The sequence below is a fragment of the Gossypium arboreum genome, chromosome 5, assembly GCF_025698485.1.
Source record: "Gossypium arboreum isolate Shixiya-1 chromosome 5, ASM2569848v2, whole genome shotgun sequence".
Classification (NCBI taxonomy): domain Eukaryota; kingdom Viridiplantae; phylum Streptophyta; class Magnoliopsida; order Malvales; family Malvaceae; genus Gossypium; species Gossypium arboreum.
In genome coordinates, this window is record NC_069074.1 from 84,689,195 (window position 1) to 84,709,054 (window position 19,860).

At 32.0% G+C, this 19,860-nt stretch overlaps 3 protein-coding genes across 3 annotated transcripts; 1 reads left to right on the forward strand and 2 right to left on the reverse strand.

Moving 5' to 3' along the window:
* The first annotated feature begins 167 nt into the window (after nucleotides 1-167).
* On the forward strand, nucleotides 168-1,942 carry LOC108471315 (xyloglucan galactosyltransferase XLT2-like). Its single transcript, XM_017772952.2, has one exon. It carries the CDS (start codon nucleotides 286-288, stop codon nucleotides 1,849-1,851), a length of 1,566 nt encoding a protein of 521 aa, XP_017628441.2. The 5' UTR covers nucleotides 168-285; the 3' UTR covers nucleotides 1,852-1,942.
* An 894-nt stretch (nucleotides 1,943-2,836) lies between these two features.
* Nucleotides 2,837-5,672, reverse strand: LOC108452047 (ras-related protein RABA1f-like). The gene is made up of 2 exons (XM_017749779.2): nucleotides 5,335-5,672; nucleotides 2,837-3,579 (listed from the first exon to the last, which is right to left on the reverse strand). Exons 1-2 carry the CDS (start codon nucleotides 5,553-5,555, stop codon nucleotides 3,147-3,149), a joined length of 654 nt encoding a protein of 217 aa, XP_017605268.1. The 5' UTR covers nucleotides 5,556-5,672; the 3' UTR covers nucleotides 2,837-3,146.
* An 838-nt stretch (nucleotides 5,673-6,510) lies between these two features.
* Nucleotides 6,511-13,665, reverse strand: LOC108450668 (uncharacterized). Its single transcript, XM_017748392.2, has 9 exons — nucleotides 11,016-13,665; nucleotides 10,403-10,516; nucleotides 10,245-10,327; nucleotides 9,039-9,493; nucleotides 8,213-8,382; nucleotides 7,931-8,016; nucleotides 7,440-7,573; nucleotides 6,929-7,234; nucleotides 6,511-6,713 (listed from the first exon to the last, which is right to left on the reverse strand). Exons 1-9 carry the CDS (start codon nucleotides 11,280-11,282, stop codon nucleotides 6,532-6,534), a joined length of 1,797 nt encoding a protein of 598 aa, XP_017603881.1. The 5' UTR covers nucleotides 11,283-13,665; the 3' UTR covers nucleotides 6,511-6,531.
* Between the last annotated feature and the right edge of the window lie 6,195 nt (nucleotides 13,666-19,860).

Below are 19,860 nucleotides of genomic sequence, written 5' to 3' on the forward strand. Positions count from 1 at the left end.
GTATTTATTTTTTAAATATATATGATTAAATTAAAATAAAATATTATGTATTAAATTGTATATTAAATCAAAAATTAGTATGTAATTTTAATATTTATCTAATTAAAAATAAATATTAATAAAAATGTTTTTTATCAAAATATTAAAAACTCAGTCCGTCTCCCCGTTAATCTGTAAAACTAACCACAAAGCGTAAGAGCCCTCGAAAACCATCCTCTCCCTGTCACTCACGCCATCATTTTCGGTTAATTTACTTCCAGGAAAGCTGCTGCAAAAGCCATCTTGATGCTTCCAACATCCACCACCACCACCACCCCCCCCACCCCCAAACCCCCTTCTCCTTGTTTTCCAAACTCCACCACCGCCTCCCCTAAATCACCCAAACCCCCCTATCTCTCTGCCATCGATTGCAAACCCTCTTCCTCTTCTCTCCAATTCCAGCCTTATTTCTTCTTACCCAACCACGTCCGCTTATGGCTCCTCCTTTTCATCATCTCTCTCCAGATTATCATCCTTTTCATGGCTCGCACCCTCCATCTCTCCCATCGCCGCTCCCACTTCCCTTCCCATCCTCATCACCATCTCCTCCAAAACCCCCCTAACATTTCATCCACGTCGCCCTCTTCCTCTTTTTCACCACCCCACAACTGCTCATTCCGTCGTATTTTCGTCTACAACTTGCCGGCTGTTTTCAACCAGGAGTTATTGGATAACTGCGTCGAGCTGGACCCTTGGCATTCACGTTGCAGGGCTTTATCCAACGACGGATTCGGGAGCAAAGCCACGGGATTGTCTGGCGTCATACCCGAGGAGTTGGTTCCAGCATGGTACTGGACCGACCAGTTCGCCATGGAGATCATTTACCACAATCGCATTTTAAACTACAAGTGTCGTACGATGGAACCGGATTCCGCGACGGCGTTTTATATCCCGTTTTACGCAGGACTCGCCGTAGGGAAATACTTATGGTTTAAGTATAGATGGAAAGATCGTGATAGGTACTGCGAGATGATATTCAAATGGCTTCAAGAGCAGCCGCACTGGAACAGTTCCGGTGGGTGGGATCATTTCATAACAATGGGGCGCATCACATGGGATTTCCGGCGGACCAAAGACGAAGACTGGGGCTCCAAATGCATCTACTTGCCAGGCATGAGAAACATCACACGTCTTTTGATTGAACGAAACCCTTGGGACTATTTCGACGTCGCTGTGCCTTACCCCACCGGATTCCACCCCAGATCGGACTCCGACGTCTTAGAGTGGCAAGACTTCGTCCGTAACCGTAACCGCAAAACCCTTTTTTGTTTCGCCGGAGCGCCACGTGACACCATCAAGAATGATTTCAGAAGCTTGCTGTTGAGGCAATGCATGAACGTGTCGGGGTTATGCCGAGCCGTGGATTGTGCAGGCACCCGCTGCTCAAACGGAACTTCCCTGGTGCTGGAGGCGTTTTTGGATTCGGAGTTTTGCCTGCAGCCAAGAGGCGATAGCTTCACCCGCAGGTCAATATTTGATTGCATGGTAGCGGGTTCCATCCCGGTTTTCTTCTGGCATCGAACGGCATATCTTCAGTACCAATGGTTTCTACCCAGCGATCCCAAGAGTTACTCAGTTTTCATCCACCGCAACGAGGTGAAGAACGGGACATCAATCAAAAGCGTGCTTGAAAGTTACAGTAAAGAAGAGGTAAAGAAAATAAGGGAGAAAGTGATTGAGTATATTCCCAAACTAGTTTATGCGAAACCAAAAGAGGGTTTAGAGAGTATAAAGGATGCATTTGATGTTGCTATTGAAGGAGCATTGAACAGAATTAAGGAGCAAAAGCAGTTTGGACACAAATGGAAATGATAAATTTGGAAGAGAATTGCTGCCATTGCCATGTCCTTGTATTTGTAATTTTGTATCCATATATAATAAAACCAACAATATATTAGAATTACTTTTATTGCAGGTCTAAATTGTTGGTTGGGGTTGGATATATGTCATAGGTTGTTTATGTAGCCTCTGCCCTTTACTAAAGAATGAGAAGCATGACACCCAGGGAGTGGGGAAGCATGTGTAATGATATGAGAGAGGGGGAAGGAGCTTTCACAAAACTGCGTCTCTTTGGATGTCAAACGGAGGTTATTTTAGGTAATTCAAAAGCAATCACCTAAGTAAAATTGAGTTATGAAGATTAGAGGGCTAACATCACTATTTTTTCTACTGAAAAATTATTTTTGGGGTTCTGGAGCCAACACCCGTATATTTTTTACAAAAAAAAAATTGGGTGATAATACACTAATGGCTGACATCCATTATCTAATTAAAAAAAATTGGTTGTAAGCTCAAACTCACCCAACAGGGAGGGTAATATTGCAACATTAACCCCTCTTTATTTTTAATCTTTTTATTTCTCAAGCTTGATTACATATTTTATATTGTTCTTTTATTGCTAAATTAGTGTTTCTTTTATTTTAAAAATAACCTGTAATATATTTATAAATTTAGAAACATTTAAATGGTATCTAAAATTTTAATTTTAAATAGACTTAAAATTTTAAATTTAGAAACTTGTAATATATATATATTAAAAAAGTATCTTATAGGTTAAATTAATTTATAAAATTAAATTTTATATTTTATATACACATTATTTTTAAAATAAAAGAAACAATAATTTAACAATGTTTATTACAAATTGATGTATTTTATTTATGTAAATGTGTATAATTAAATCAAAAATAAAATTTGTATATAGTTGCACTAAATTATTTAAATTATGTATAATACCTAAATTATCCCTATTTATTTGTTATATTACTTAAAATACTCCTTTGAAAGTACAAAAACATTACGATAGCTAATTTAAAATTTATTCTCCACAACTAATGAAAATCATTTAAAATGCTAAAACTAGATCTGTCTGAGCAAACCATGTATTCTAAAGCAATCAAATACAACAAAAACTATGGAATGGAACATTACATGAAGAAGAAAAAATACCCTAAAGAACCGTGAAAAAGGAACTGAAATCGAATGAAGGAAATCCCTGGAATGCTGTGATTTCTTCGTCTTCAACGAAAGACCTCGAGAAAGATCATGGCGAGGAAAGCTTGTGCTTAATGAGGAAGTAAATTTGGACACTCGGAATCATCTAACAATTATGCAGAACAGCAGCCGTCTTTCTTCACAGCTGAAACATCATCCCGAGATCCGACATTGATGGTTTGTCCCTTGGGCAATGTTGTTTGATCATTCCCTCCTTCGAGCGCTTTTCGACTGATCACTTGATGTATTTGAGTTAGCACTTCAGTGAATGCATGCTCAACATTTGTAGATTCAAGGGCAGATGTTTCCATAAAGAATGTGTTTTCACTTTCGGCAAAGGCCTTAGCATCGTCAGTGGTAACGGCAAACAAGTGTCGCAGGTCGGCCTTGTTACCAATGAGCATAATCACAATGCTAGAATCTGTATGATCTCGTAGTTCCTTCAGCCATCTCTGAACATTCTCAAATGTGACCCGTCGAGTGACATCATAGACAAGCAAGGCACCAACAGCTCCTCGGTAGTATGCACTTGTAATTGCCCGGTATCTAGAAAAGAATACAACAAGGAATCAACTCTCGGAAAGCTTATAAATCTCAAACATCAATAGGTGAAACTGTATATCAGGCATTCATAACTCAAATGATCGTAGAAAATTATATATATTACCCTTTTACACCAATAACACTGCAAGCAGGGCAAGAACTAAAATCAGAATCTTGTATTGAGTTTTCATCATCAAAGAAAAGTTCAATCAAGAACTGCAATTTCATGATTTACCCTTAACTAGTTCATCGCAATGAAAATATTCCATGATCAACCAAGCAATTTATAATAAAATGTTGCACAGCCAACCAGAAATTTAGGCCCCAAGACACTTGATTCCAAGGAGAGAACACAGAGTTTCCATTTCATGCTCTACACATAATATAGATTTTTATTTATTAGAAAACGCATTAGGGCTGTCAGTGTAGAAAATGAAGTACATTTCCAATACAAAATTCAAATCAATAGAATATATGATATTATGGAACCTCACTTCGGTATATTTTCCCCAGAGAAACATCACTGGGAAAATGATCAATGCAACTCAAATGTTCTATTGAAAATATCGGAGTAAGCAACACAAGCCATCTTTTGGTGCTCATGCATGATACTCAAAGTTAAAGTACAGTAGAAGAGATGCCCTCTGAACAAGCTTGTAACGTGTTTTTCATCCAAGTCCTTCTAAAGGAAAGACAAAAGAATAAAATTATCCATAGACATACAAATGATATCCTCTTCAATATAACTATATTCTAATGATGTTTACAAATACAGTTGATGATTCGACTATGAGTTTTAAGAAAAAATGGGGTTTGTTACCACCTTTTGATTAATGGATCAAAGCAGCAACTTTTATCAATTAGACTCAAATGTCATGTTCTTTTAAATTCATCCATTAGTAAACCAACTCTGGGATTTTTGTATACAACCTACAACATGCTATTTTGCACTTCAAATTGAGTTTGCATCATGCTAATCAATAAAGTTTTCTTTCAAATACGTTTTTATCAGTATACCAATCCATAAAGGGAAAAAAGAAGAAGGAAGAACTACTTTTCACCAAATAACCAAAATCCAAGTCCACTTGCTTGAACATTAAAAAGAAAAAGGAAATTCTGAATGCCCCTTATTCCAAAATTTTCTCGGCATCCAAACAGATAACTAAATTCCCAATACTCCCTTCACCAAACCAAGACAATAATCTAGAAGGTTTAGTTCATGATTTAGCCCTTAAATTATACTCATTTTCGTACTTTAGTATCTAAACATTTTTATCTATTCTGATACTTCAATTATCATTTTGTCACAATTTACCCAAGCATCTCTATGTCAGTAAATAAGAACGTGACATACAGCTAATGACATCATCCATTTGGGGGCCAAATTGAGATAAAATGATATTTTTGTACCAAAGTGGACAAAAAAGTTTAGGTTTCAAAATGAGAAAAAGGTATAATTCAAAAGAGAAATCAAGAATAAAGCTAATCTCGAACCACCACATTTTCCTCCAATACTTCAAATTTTCAGAAAAGAACATAGAAGAAAACAAACAAAATGAGAACTACTTGAGTATAATTTTCCTACATTTTCTCAGCTACCAAAATTCCATGCATTCTACCATCCCAATGCAGTTGCAGAAACTAGAAAACACCTCATTTTCCTCAAACCTATCAAATTCCAAAACCCCATTAACCTAAACAAAGCAATTGAGAAATAGAAGTAAATCATTAAAAAAAAAAAGTTCAAAAAAATGTTACCTTTCTTGTCCAGCAGTGTCCCAAATCTGGGCCTTAACGATTTTATCATTGACCCGAATACTTCGGGTGGCAAATTCGACACCGATTGTGGATTTAGATTCAAGGCTAAACTCGTTTCTAGTAAATCTCGACAACAAATTGGATTTCCCGACGCCGGAATCTCCGACCAACACCACCTTAAACAAATAATCGTAGTCGTCATCCGCTCTATACGCTGCCATGTCCGGTTGCCGGGTCGGATTCTTTTACCGGAATTTTTAAATTTAAAATTTGGGATTTTAATTATGAAGAAATTTTATAAAATAGCAGAGATTAGTGGCATTAAAGAGATTATTTATTTTAAATATATATTAAAAGAATTTTTTTAATTTTTTCTATTTGAATTGAGATTTTACAGTTTAAAAAAATAATTTCTTGATTTCGTTTATAAAATTAAAATTCACAATACGTTTTTAAAAGTAAATATATTAATAATTTTAATAAATATTTAATTAAAATTAAATACAAATCAATTTATAAGAAAAAAAACTCCAAAAAACTATATGCCTTCTATATATATTTGATTTTTATTGTGGAATTTTTAATTTTAATTCCGTAAGTGAAGTTAAAATATTAAATAATAATTAATATATGTGTTTAATTATTATATGAATATATAATTTTGGATTTTGAAAAATTGAAATGTTTTATATTTGATATACATATATTTTTTAAAAACAATGTATTTAAGGTAATATTAATCACAATATTAATATTTTTCTTCAATTAATAAATTTACCTTTTGAGATTTATATATTTTAAAAATTTATCTTAATTCTAAAAATTTAAATCTAATCTCAATATTTACAAGTAAGTTATAGGAGTTAAATTTATTATTTTATTAATTAAATTCATATAAAATTAAAGTAAAATATTAATGCAGTGACTAGTTCAATTTTGAAATTGACAGAAAACATTTTACCAAATCTATTCACATGCTCATATGCATTACCTTTATGAACTTGAGAATGATAATGTTTGTACATATAAATATAAACCCTCAAATAGCATTATTTGAATTATCTTAATTTTGCAAATAATAGATTTAAATATCCATTTCTCCTAATTTTTTATTTTTCTATTTATTTTTTGATCAGGTGGTATAAGCTTGCACGCAAATAATAATAATAATAATAATAAAATGAACCAAATTAAATTTTATTTTTCTTGAAATCTCACATTTAGTCTGATGGAATTCATCATATGTAGTTTTAAGAATTTGCATAGATCCTTCTCATTGTGTTCCCTTAAATGAGTATAAACCTTTACAACATAATGACATTCTTCACCATACAGATGGGCTGCACAAGCTGCTTTGTATGTTACAGGCTCCAACATCCCTGTTCCAAAGCAACCAAAACTTCCAATTAATCCATCTTCCCAACCTAACTACAATCCACGGCAGTAATTCAAAGGGTGATAAAATGATAATGACAACAGTTATCTCTATCAAACTGAGATTGAAGCTTGTATGTGATCCGACATTGACAGTAAAGAATTAAGCAAAATGGTGCGTATGGATTGTATTGTTACATAATGGGAAATAAGAACGCACCTGAAGCGATTTCAGAGGCAAGCATCCGCTTGCCAAAATGTCGTTTTAACCAACATCTGCAGCGTAATCTCCAAGCTCTTCTTGAATTTACCTCGGTAAATATGCTTGGAATCCTTCTGTAATAAATAGAGCGATTTGCTTTTTGTTCACCTTCATTCCCAACGAGACATACAGACAGTCGATCCTCTTCGTATTCATATAGTTTGAGGAAGCATGAAGCAAACTCCCTCCACGTTTCGGACTCTGGAAATGTAGCTTCCACATGCAAAGCAATCATCTCCACAAGGGATTCCAGACTATAATCACCTGAAAACAACTTTAAAATCAATGTTAAAAATGCACAAGCATCTACAACCAAGCAAGAAGGCAGTGAAAGCAGAACAAAAGACGATAAGAAAATTGATGGTGCATGGATGGTAGCCACGGATTACAATTAGGGATAGGAACGGCGCATAGAACTACCAATTAAAGCGAACACTGGTCTATCCATGCAAGATAATCGATAATCTACCTTTTTGATGCATGCTGACAAGCCTTGCCAATGAGTGGCAGCATGTCGGATCCCTCTTCAAAACCTCCTCAAAACAATTACAGAGCGCGACAGAGTCATTAGAATAAAAGTACTCTAGAAGACTTGCCCTTAATCTGCAGAAAAGTAGCACATCAGTGTTTTATAAAGCCAACAAGATGATCAACATTAGCACACTGCAAGCAAAATTAAATCTTCACCATGAAAATTTAGAAAATATTCCAAAAATTACGTGTTCCAGAGAGCAAATGAAACAAACACATTCAGATATGATATAATCTCTATTCTCTAAGCATTTCTCTCCAGAATTAAGTCACAATAAATACCTTAACCATAATCATTAGGCAAGTCCTCTAGCCACTAATTTTTCATTGCCAAGATCAAATATGGCATCTTCAGGGATTACGTTTTCCAATTTGAATACACTTCTTAGCAAAACAGGAGAAAAACAAACTTATTTGGGAGATTGGTACCTAAAGGGAAAAGGCATGTTCGAAATGTTACAGAACTTTTCGACTTCACTTAGTGCCTCTTTCGCTTGACCTCCAATCAGCAATAACTGGAGTAAATTTGACAAAAAAAGCAAAAAAAAAAAAAAAACTATGTTTGAATCAGTACAAATAAATGCCTTTTGCTTTGTACTTTGACTAGTGCAAATCTGAATCTCTTTAAGAATATTAGATGCTTCAGCTTATGTTACAGATGTTCTGAATTAATCAAAAAGAAAAAAGTTGCAAGGAAGAAATAAAATTTACCTGTATCAAAGGAAGTAAGGCTGCAGACAAAGGGGGTTCACAGTGAAGAGCAAGCCGTAGATGCTTCAGAGCATCTTTATAATGATTATTAACCATTTGCCTATGCAAATAGACAAAGTTCTCACTAGAATATGGCAACTTTAAAGGCATCAACCATGACTCTAAACCCTCTGAAACAAGAAACATGACACATTTCAGTAAGGCCTGTAGATGTTAGAATGATGAAACAATATTAATAAACAAAGCCAAAAGATTTGTGATGAATAATTCGTAAGAAAATCATGAAAAGCATCCAAAAGATTCTTCATAACTGCAAAGATGTTAATTAGCCTGTCAAATCATCAAGCCATCTTATATTTTTCACGTATACAATTAAATTGGAGTATAGGAGGAAGGCTGATGAATGCGCAAAACATAAAATGGAAGACAAAAGAACATTTTACTATAATAGATGCATATCCATGTTTCTGAGATGTGTATTTTCCAGCGTTGTTATTTGTCTGACTCATGTTCTATGTCCTTCCTTTCATTCCTAGTATCCAATCTTTTATGTCCAATTTTCCCCCTTTTTTTTCAATCTCTAGCATATTTCCCATTTAGTTGTTAATTGAATGAATTACAACCGACTACACCATGAAAAGAAAGGAAGAATAATCCACTACAAAGCAAAAAAGACTTTTAGTTAGTCATAATATTGCACTAGATGTGCACATATAGACAACATAATGCTAAAAAGCTCACTACAAAGTCCAAAGAAGAATACAAAAAAGTGAAGAATGGTACTATCATGACAGTCAAAGAAACATATAAGGAATTCAGAGCTTACCTAAGGCAGAGAAGACTGAAGGATCACATGTATAGCCACTATCATCATAGAAACCAACTTCATTTTCAGCAGAGTTTTGATTGGAGCCTAATGGCTCAATCTCTTGTACGAGAGGTGCAGCTCTCTGCAAGTTATCATTGTTCTGCACATGAACGACTCTTTGTTGGTTGCTACCAGCCACCAGACTTTCTCTTTTATCATTCATGACAGATGTCTCTGAACCACATTGAGAAGAAACAGCATCATGAGTATAAGCTGCATAATTTCCCTCTGAGTAAACAATTTCGTTGCCCATATTTGATCCTGAATCGTCTGATTGCTGAGGGAGGTAATCCTGATCTGAATTTCTCAGTTTAACCTCTTCAGTGAGATTGGAATACCAAAGCTGACAGAATGTCAAGCCCATGACCAGGTTTGCCATTGGGTGACAGCTAAAGTTTTGTTCTTTCATCAAGCTGACAGAGGGAAATTTCATAAAAGTCACTCAAACACCGAATTCATCCATGTATTATATTTCAAAGACAATAAGCCTTTACATTCATATAACTATCATTACAGAACGTGAATATAAATGCATCAATAATGTTAATATGAAAAACTAAGAGATTAATCTTTTGCAACCCAGCAGATTGAGCAATGATGCACAATGTCATATGTAACACAGCCAATAAAATTCTGTTCAAATGGTCATGGTATCAATTCCTTAAGTCTAACATTCCAAATAGACACCGTACAAGCATAGTGAAAAAATATTAATCACTTTGCAGCTAGATCTATCTGGTTGTGCAATGTTATTCTTCCTTGCAGTGCTCTACAAGTAAACCATAACTAATTTTTCCATACCTAAAACATAAGGTGCTAACATATGAAACCCTAATAACACCTAGAATAGCATGTAAATTAGTAACAGCACCATCCCATCTCACATGGAGAAACTAAATCCTTGTGGTTGGCACCAATGTCCCTTAAATACGAAATGTGATTTGTTCAAGAGCAAGCATACACCATTGCAGCCAACTTTTGCAAGATAGAATCAGGAAGGGGGTTCTTTTGGCAACAAGATAGTTACTAGCTTCCTAATTTTGCGTAATGGCAATAATGCATGTAGTGTACAATGATTGACAAGTGGGTGATCATATACAAAGAAATAGGATACTTCTTCTAAATGCATCAACCCCAGGACAACTTTTTATACAAGAATGATACCTTAAAGTGGCTTGATGAGCCCAGCCAAGATTTCCATGTGTAAGGCAGAATAAAATGAACTCCAAATGAACTGCAATTTGCTCCTGTTCAACCACAAAAGATCTGTATTCAAACAGGAACCATACAAGCCAAATACATGCAGATATGTCAAAGTATACCTCTGTTTTCACAGTCTTGAACCTGATCCTGCTCATCCAAATCTCATAGATGTCCCTGATCCTTCTAATGTCAACATTATCCCCATCTATGTACTTAAGAAGCCTGATTGCAACCTAAAAACATCCCTTACAGACATCAGCAGTTTTTATATACACACAAAGGACTGCTTCAAGTCCTCTTGTACCAAATTTACAAATATTTTTGACATAAGTAGCCAATAAAACCATTGTATACGATAACATATACAACATTCTACTGAAAAAGGTGGCATACGCAAATACTTGACCTAGAAAACATCTTTAACACATTTAAGATAACAAAAAAAAAAATAGAACAAAGTAATTCGATAAAGGTCTGTTGGTCACGGCCTACTAAAGTTTTTGTTTCCTTACAAGTTTCTATAAAGTAAATGCTACACTCATTCTTATATCATAATGCATTTGTCACTAAAAAAAATTTAAAAATTTAAAAACATAATGTGCTCCTTCAATTTCAAACCATTTCATTGTTGTTCCACAAAGTGCGAGCCAGTAAAAGAAGTAAAAATTCCTCAAATATTACCAAGACCATAACTTTAACATATAACAACCAAAATATAAAAGGCAGCCATACCGAGTACTTGAGGCGATTCAAATCAGCAGAAAAATCACGGGAAGTACCCTTAAGCAACAAGCTTAATACTCCACTAGCCTCAGCCCAATTATGTTTCTTTACAAGTCTTTCCAAAAGATAACAAAGTCTTTGCCGATTTTCCCAGCGAATATGGGCGTATTTCAGTGTTAGAAGATGAGAAGGCTTGGTTAATGATAATGTCAACCTTTTGTCTAGCTTTCGTTTATTTCTCTTGGGTTCTTCTAATCTACCCTTAAGTTTCTTCATTTTTGCTCTATAGGTCTTAAAGAAACAACTCAAGGTTTTGTGATACGTTTTTAAACATAAATACGAGGGAGGATCTTTCAAACATATAAGAAAAATTCGACCCGATACGTGTCCAGTCCTTCTGATACTGCTATTGGCTTTTGAAGAAGAAGAAGAAGAAGTGGTGGTGGCGGCGGCGGCCGATCAGATGAAAAGCACTGGAAAAGAGAAAAACAAACAAAGCTACGAGAGGGAAAACAAAAAAGGAAAACAGAAGAAGATGTCGCGGGAAAGAAAAGAAGAAAGGAAACTAGGGCACGGTTGTATGGGCTTTTTAACCTAATATTGGGCTTTTAATTAGATAATAACACATTACCCCTAATATTGGGCATCGTTAGTCTTCTTTGGTCCAATTTCTTTTAGCCTTTTTCTCATTTGAGTCTGCTAAATCAATTTAGGGTCTAGGTCAAAATTAGTCTTCTTTGGTCCAATTTCTTTTAGCCTTTTTCTCATTTGAGTCTGCTAAATCAATTTAGGGTCTAGGTCAAAATTAGGTTTTATTTCTCCCAATTCCCCCAATTTTGTTGAGTGGATAACTATACCCTCCCCTTAAAAGAGGATTTTTAACCCCAAGGATCAAAATCCGAAAATTGAGCAAAATCCTCCCATGTTGCTTCTTTTGGTCCCAAATTTGCCCACTGGATCAATAGTTGCATGATGGCTCAATTGTGATATTTCACGAGTATCTGGTACCAAGGCAAGGTAAATTTTGGGTTGTCCGTCAGTTCCCATTTCCAGTAAGTCTCTGAAAGTTACTCCCTTCTCTCCAATTGAGCCTATAGAACCGAAAATCCTCCCATGTGGCTTCTTTTGGTCCCAAATTTGCCCAATGGATCAGTAGCTCTGTGATGGCTCAATTGTGACATTTCACGATTTGAGTATCTGGTAGCAAGGCAAGATAAATCTTGGGTTGTCCGTCGGTTCCCCTTTCCAGTAAGTCTGTGCAAGTTACTCCCTTTTCTCTCCAATTTCCCTTTCCAATGAATAGACTGATGTGAAAGACAGGGTGGATCTCTGGAAGTTTAAGTTTATACGCTATTGACCCGATTTTGTCTTCAACAAGGTAGGATCTGTAATAACCTGGCTGCTAGCTTTAGGTTTTTCCTTAGGGCAACCGACCTTCGGTTGTACGATTGGTGTTTCCGGTACACTTTATCACCGACTTCCAACATCCTTTTTGTGTGTTTCTTGTCTGCATTTGCTTGCTGGTACTCTTTTCCTATGTTTTCTAATATTAACCCACCTATTGGCAAGCACATGGGATGATATTTACCTTTCCTTTTTAACCCATGAATTATGTGAAGATTTTCCATTTGGTGATAATTATTTTATTTTTTGATTTTTATGGTTATTACCTTCTTCTTTTTTTAATTCCTAGTACTGCCATTGTTATTTTCATCTCTTGGTTCAGTGCCATCATAGCATGTGCTTGTTATTAAAATTAGAAAATTCATTGCCATGCCTTTTTTATCTTTTCCTCATCCATCTCTTTGCTCAATGTCATAATCCGTTTCTGTTGGAAGCCATCTGCTGTTGTCAGGTCTGTATAGTAGATACCCTTCTTTGCCAAGTATGCCTAGAAGCTACTTACTTTAGCCTTCATCATCTCCTTTTTCTACTTACACCGGCTTCATGTCTGTTGTCGACGTGACTAATCGGACACATTTCGGTACAACCAAATCAGCTTTTATTTTTCTCTTTCTTCCTGCTTTCTCTCTTTATAAAATCTCTCTTTATAAAATCCAATGGTCCCATTTTCCCCAGCACAACATCGTGGGTAAAAAAAATTTAGTGGTTACTTTGTGTTGGTGTGTTGGTGTCTTGGGTGGAAATTTTTTTGTGTGGAAATTGTAATAAATTCAAGGTATTTTTTTAATAATAGTTTGTATATTATATGTTGATCTATTAAATTATTATTAATATTTAAATTTAATATTATTGACAAATTTTATCTCGTAAAACATTTAAGTATTTATAAATATTATTACTCTTCACGACATAATCTTGTTATTTATAATTTAACTTCACTATTATTAGAATCGACATTTTGAATGGACTTCAAGCATATTAGACATGCATTTCACTCTAGGTTTGCAAGCTCCTTTCGCTGTCCTCTCTGGCAACCCGAGACCTGCAAATCAGATTATATCTGATATTTGGGCTGGTGATCACTGACGAACAAATATTTAAGATTGTTTGTAAAAATTTTATTTTGTATTGGAGTTCTAGCGATAGATTGTTTTGTACTTTATGTTAGGATGATACAGTTAATCTTATATGTTATGTTAACAAATAAATTAAAATTAATGTTTTAGTCTAGTCAACTTTTTTCAAAATTGAAGACTAAATTTAGAAAAAATAAATAAATGTCAAATTGATAAAAATATATATATAATATTAATTTATGATTGGGTGTTAGTTAAATATCTTTACTCTTCTCTACTCTTTTTATATGTTTCCAATTTTAACCTACCTATTACCAAGCACATGGGATGATATTTATAGGGTTATTTTATTAAACTAACTTAAAAAATTTTGATATTTATAAAAATAATTAAGGTTTAAAAATAATCACAAAAATAACCTGAAATTAACAGTAAAATTGGGTTCTGGCCTGTCAGTGGCCCGTATTAATTCATATTTTACACCCATGATTGTCAAATAATTGTGTCAGGCTTTAAAAAGTTAATTTTTTTAGTTTTAGCCTGTTAATGGCAAGCATCAAGGTATTTTTTTAAAATCATATCATACTGGTATATAAAATACAAGTTTTTAAAAAAAATATTTTTTTGTGCTGGTCTGTCAATGGCCAGCACCAAGTACAAATAAAAAAATTTTAAAATTTTAAAAAAAAATTGATGTTCGAAAATACGAGTTTTAAAAAAAAAATTTGGTGTTGGCCTATCAATGGTCGGCACTAAGTACAAAAAAAAATTCAATTTTCTTTATGCTTGTCTTTCAATAGCCGGCACCAATACGAGTTTTTTAAAAAAAATTGATGTTCGAAAATACAAGTTTTTTAAAAAAAATTTGGTGCTGGCCTGTCAATAGCCGACACCAAGTAAAAAAAAATTAAAAATTTTTTTAAAAAAAAATTTTGGTGTTGGCCTGTCAATGATCGGCACCAAGTACAAAAAAAAATTTCAAATTTTTTTTGTGTCGGCCTGCCAATGGCCGGCACCAATACGAGTTTTTTAAAAAAAATTTGATGTCCAAAAATACGAGTTTTTTTAAAAAAATTTGGTGCTGCCTGTCAATGGCCGACACCAAGTACCAAAAAAAATCAATTTTTTTAAAAAAAAATTTTGATGTCCGAAAATACTAGTTTTTAAGACATCAAAAAAAAAAAATTAAAAACTAGTATTGTTGCCGGCCATTGACAGGTCAACACCAAAAAAAAATATTTTTTTAAAAACTCGTATTTTCGAACATCAAAATTTTTTAAAAAAATTGATTTTTTTTTGTACTTGGTGTCGGCCATTGACAGGCCAGCACAAAAAATTTTTCTTTTTTAAAACGCGTATTTTTGGACATCAAAATTTTTTTTTAAATTTGAATTTTTTTATTTGTACTTGGTGTAGGCCATTGACAGACTAGCACAAAATTTTTTTTTTAAAACTCGTATTTTGTATACCAATATAATACGATTTAAAAAAAAATACTCTGGTGCAGGCTATTGACAGGCCAAAACTAAAAAAATTAATTTTTTAAAGCCTGACACAATAATTTGATAATCTTAAGTGCAAAATACAAGTTGGTGCCAGCCATTAACAGGCTAAAACCCAATTTTATTGTTTATTTCAGGTTATTATTATAATTATTTTTGAACCTAAATCATTTTATAAATATTAAAATTTTTAAGTTAATTAAATTATAGAGTACACTTTCTTTCTTTTAACCATTGAATTATGTTAAAATTACTTTTTGAAAGTTGATTTTTATGGTAACTACTTTATTTTTTTCTAGGACTGCCATTATTATTTTTATCTCTTAGTTCAGTGCCATCATAAATATCATAGCATGTGCTTGTTGTTAATAGGTGGGTTAAAATTAGGAATATCATTGCCATGCTTTTTTTTTTAAATATAAAAATAGATAAAGTCCAAATAATAAACAGGTTAAGGCCCTGTTTTTCATTTCTTTTCTATGGGCTTTTGCTCAAAAAGTATTTTTCTTTAAAAGTAATAGAGAAAAAATAGTAGTGTTGAAAATTTTTAACTTAAATTAAACATTTTTCACAGATGAAAAAGAAGAAATTTTAGCTTTTTCAGTTATTGGTTAGTATTTTACTATTTTAATCTTGCTACTTTTTGGACGTTAGAAGATTTTTAAATATAGTTCATATATTATAATTAAATTTAATAAATAATTAATATTAATTATTTAGAAATATTTAAAATTAATTTTATATATTAAAATATTAACAATAAGTTATAATAAATTATTTTTATATTTTTCTAAAATATCATAATATTAACTAATTTGAACATTATTTAAATACATATTTGTTACTTTATAATATCATGTTTAAAATAGACATTTTACTTCTCAAAATACTTTTTGACAGTAATACCAAACACTTAAATTTTTCAAAAATACTTCTTAAAAGTACTTTTCAAAAGCATTGCCAAACTAGCCCTAAGGCGACTCGAATTAAAATCATACCTAAGGCAATGAATACCTTAACTTATATATAATAATATATAAGAAAGTCGATAATGTTCGCAAGATACTTAAATCAAACATTAAGATATTTAACTTTAATTTGATTACTAATTCAAATTATTTAAACACGAGCTCGATTGATAATTATCAAATAAAAGTTAATTTTTTAATTTCAAATTTAAATGCCTTAATTCATTACGAATATCTAAATATGAATATAGAAATACAACTCTCTAACACCCTTCAAAATATATAAGAATATTGGAAAAAGTGAATGATCCTACTTTTGCATCTGTATCATGTAATATAACCATACATTTAATCTTCAGCATAATATTTATAGCAAAAATTTTTTTTATAAGGTTCAAATATGGTATTAGCTTTTTGTATTGCATCCACCCAAGTAGGGGTGTAGCTAGGGTGCTTTGCAAGCTCGGTCTAGTAAAATATAAATTTTTTTATTTAAATTTTTTAACATTTTAAATTAGTAAAGGTAAAATTATACTTTAGTACCTTTAAAAATGATAAAATTTGATTTAATCCTTTAAAAATTATAAAAATATAGGTTATTAAAATGATTTAAATTATATTTTTACGATCGTAAAAATTATAATTTAATTTCATCCCTTAAAAAAATTGTTGGTTTTTGCACCCAATGACTTTAGATTTGTGTAGTATTGCATCTAAAAAGCACTTCGGAGACAAAAAAAAAAATACTTTTAGAACAAAAGTATTCCTAAATAAGTTGTTTTTTTAGTGAGAAAATATTTTTTCCAAGCCAAAAATTGGTCCAAAAGTACTTTTTTTTAAAAGCTAAAAATTTTAACTTCTCTCTAAAAGTGTTTTTGTTATAAGCATACCTAAACTAGGTATTCATCTACTAATAGTTCACTTTTCAATAATGTTGTTTACTCGTAATTGTATTTATTGTTGTAATTGAGGAATTAAATAATTAATATGGCGGTAGTGGTAGTGGTATCAACTAGATAAGTGATGTGTACGAAGTTGCTTATTTATACATAGGGAGAGTTTTAACTTCACGAGCAACAAGTTTTCTATTTATGCTACCTTCCAGCTCAATCACAAATTTACCTTTTTTTTCTTTTGGATGGAATAGCTTTGTAAATTGAAATGTAACTATAGAATAGAAGGAAATTAATTAAGTAAAGGTATAATTATAATTTTAGTCCTAAATTTTTGTTCTTCGCCCTTGGACCCAAGGACTTCATCTATTAATAGTTCATTTTTCCACGATGTTGTTTACTCGTGATTACATTTATTGTTGTAATTGAGAAGTGAAAAAATTAATACGGTAGCAATGGTAGTAACTAGAGAAGCATATGTACGAAGTTGTTTATCTATACATAGGGAGAGTTTTAACTTCACAAGTAATAAATTTTCTAATTATGTTATATTCGAGCTCAACCACAAATTTACTCATTTTTCTTTTATGAAATAGCTTTGTAAATTGTAATGTAATTATAGAATATCATAAGAGAAGAAAATGAATTAATTAAAGGTTTAACGATAATTCTAGCCCTAAAAAAATATTTTTGCTTCACCCCTCCAAGGACTTTATCTACTAAAAGTTCACTTTTTAGTAATGTTGTTGACTTATAATTGTATTTATTGTGGTAATTGAAGAGTGAAAAGATTAATATGGTCGCAGTGACAATAACTAAAGAAGTGATGTGTACGAAGTTACTTATCTATACATGGGTAGAGTTTTCTATTTATGTTATCTTCAAGCTCAATCACAAATTTACTCTCTTTTTTAAAAAGGTAGACTAAATTTAGTTAAAAATAATTAAATATCTAATTAATAAAAATTATAAATATTAATTGTTTATTTTATGATTGGGAGTTAATTAAATCTCCTTATTCTTTCTATATGTTTCTAATTTTAACTAAATCTCCTTACACTTTTTATATGTTTATAATTTTAACCTACCTATTAGCAAGCACATGGGATGATATTTATAGAGTACACTTTCTTTCCTTTTAACCCATGAATTATATGAAGATTTTCTATTTGGTGATAATTATTTTTATTTTTGAAAGAATAGTTATTATTATTGATTGTTATGGTAATTACATTTTTTTAGTACTGCCATTGGTATTTTCATCTTAGTTTAGTGTTATCATAAATATCATAGCATGTACTTGTTGTTAATAGGTGGGTTAAAATTAGAAGCATCATTGACATGCCTTTTCTTAAAAAAAAAATTACAAAAAGAGGTAAAACCCAAGCAATAAATATGATTAGTGTGAGTCAAATACAAGTCATGATTGGAGCGGTGAATATTTTAACTTATATACAAGAATATATAAGGAGGTCGATTATGATCGCAAGATATTTAAATTAAACTTTAAGATGTTTGACTTTCATTTAGTCGCTAATTCAAACTATTTAAACTGTTCGATTGATAATTATCAAATATTACGCCCTGAATTCATGAAGAATATAAAAATATGAGTGCAGAAACATGGTCTTTAACACCCTTCAAAATATATAAGAATTTTGGAAAAAAGTGAACGGATCCTACTTTTACTTCTATATCATGTAACATAAACATACATTTAATCCTCTGCGTAATATTTATAACAAAAGTTTTTTTTAAAGGTTCAAATATGGTAAAAGCTTTTTGCATTGCATCCACCCAAACAACGGCGTAGTTAGGGTGCCTCACTCGTCCAACCTCCTAAAATAAACTTTTTTTTTTTATATAAATTTTTAAAATTTTAAATTAGTAAAAGTAAAACTATATTTTAGTCCCTTTTAAAATGATAAAGATTTGATTGAATCCTTTAAAATTATAAAAATACAGGCTATTAAAATGATAAAATTATATTTATAATTTAATTTTATCCTGTAAAATTATAATTTAATTTTATCCCGTAAAAAAAATTTTTGGCTTCTACATCCAAAGACTTTGGATCTGTTTAGTAATGCATCTAAGAAACACTTCGAGGACAAAAAATACTTTTAGAACAAAAGCATTCCTAAATAAGTTGCTTTTTGAGAGAGAAAATGTATTTCCCAAGCCAAATATTGACCCAAACGTGTATTTTTCAAAAATTTAAAATTTTAACTTCTCCCCAAAAGTGTTTTTGGGATAGGCATTCATCTACTAATAGTTCACTTTTCAATAGTGTTGTTTACTCATAATTGTATTTAGTGTTGTAATTGAGGAGTGAAAAAATTAATATAGTGCCAGTGGCAGCAACTAGAGAAGTAATGTATACGAAGTTGCTCATCTATACATAATGAGAGTTTTCGCTTCACGGGCAACAAGTTTTCTATTTATGCTATCTTTCACCTCAACCACAAACTTACTTCTTATTTTGGATGGAATAACTTTGTAATTTGTAATGTAATTATAGAATTGCATATGAAAGAAAATGAATTAATTAAAGGTATAATGATAATTTTAGCCCTAAAATTATTTTTTGCTTCGTCCTTAGACCTAAGGACTTCATCTACTAATAGTTCACTTTTCAGTAATGTTTTTTACTCATAATTGTATTTATTGTTGTAATTGAGGAGTGAAAAATTATAATATAATGGCAGTGGCAACAACTAAAGAAATGATATGTACGAAATTGTTTATCTATACATAGAGAGTGTTTTAGCTTCATGAGTAACAAGTTTTCTATTTATGCTATCTTTCGGCTCAACCACAAATTTACTTCTTCTCTTTTATGGGATGGAATGGCTTTGTAAATTGTAATATAATTATAGAATTGCATAGGACATGAAAAGGAATTAATTAAAGGTCGATTATGCTCACAATATACCTAATTCAAAGATTAATATGTTTTATTTTATTTTAATCATTAATTCAAATTGTTTGAACACGAGCTCGACTGATAG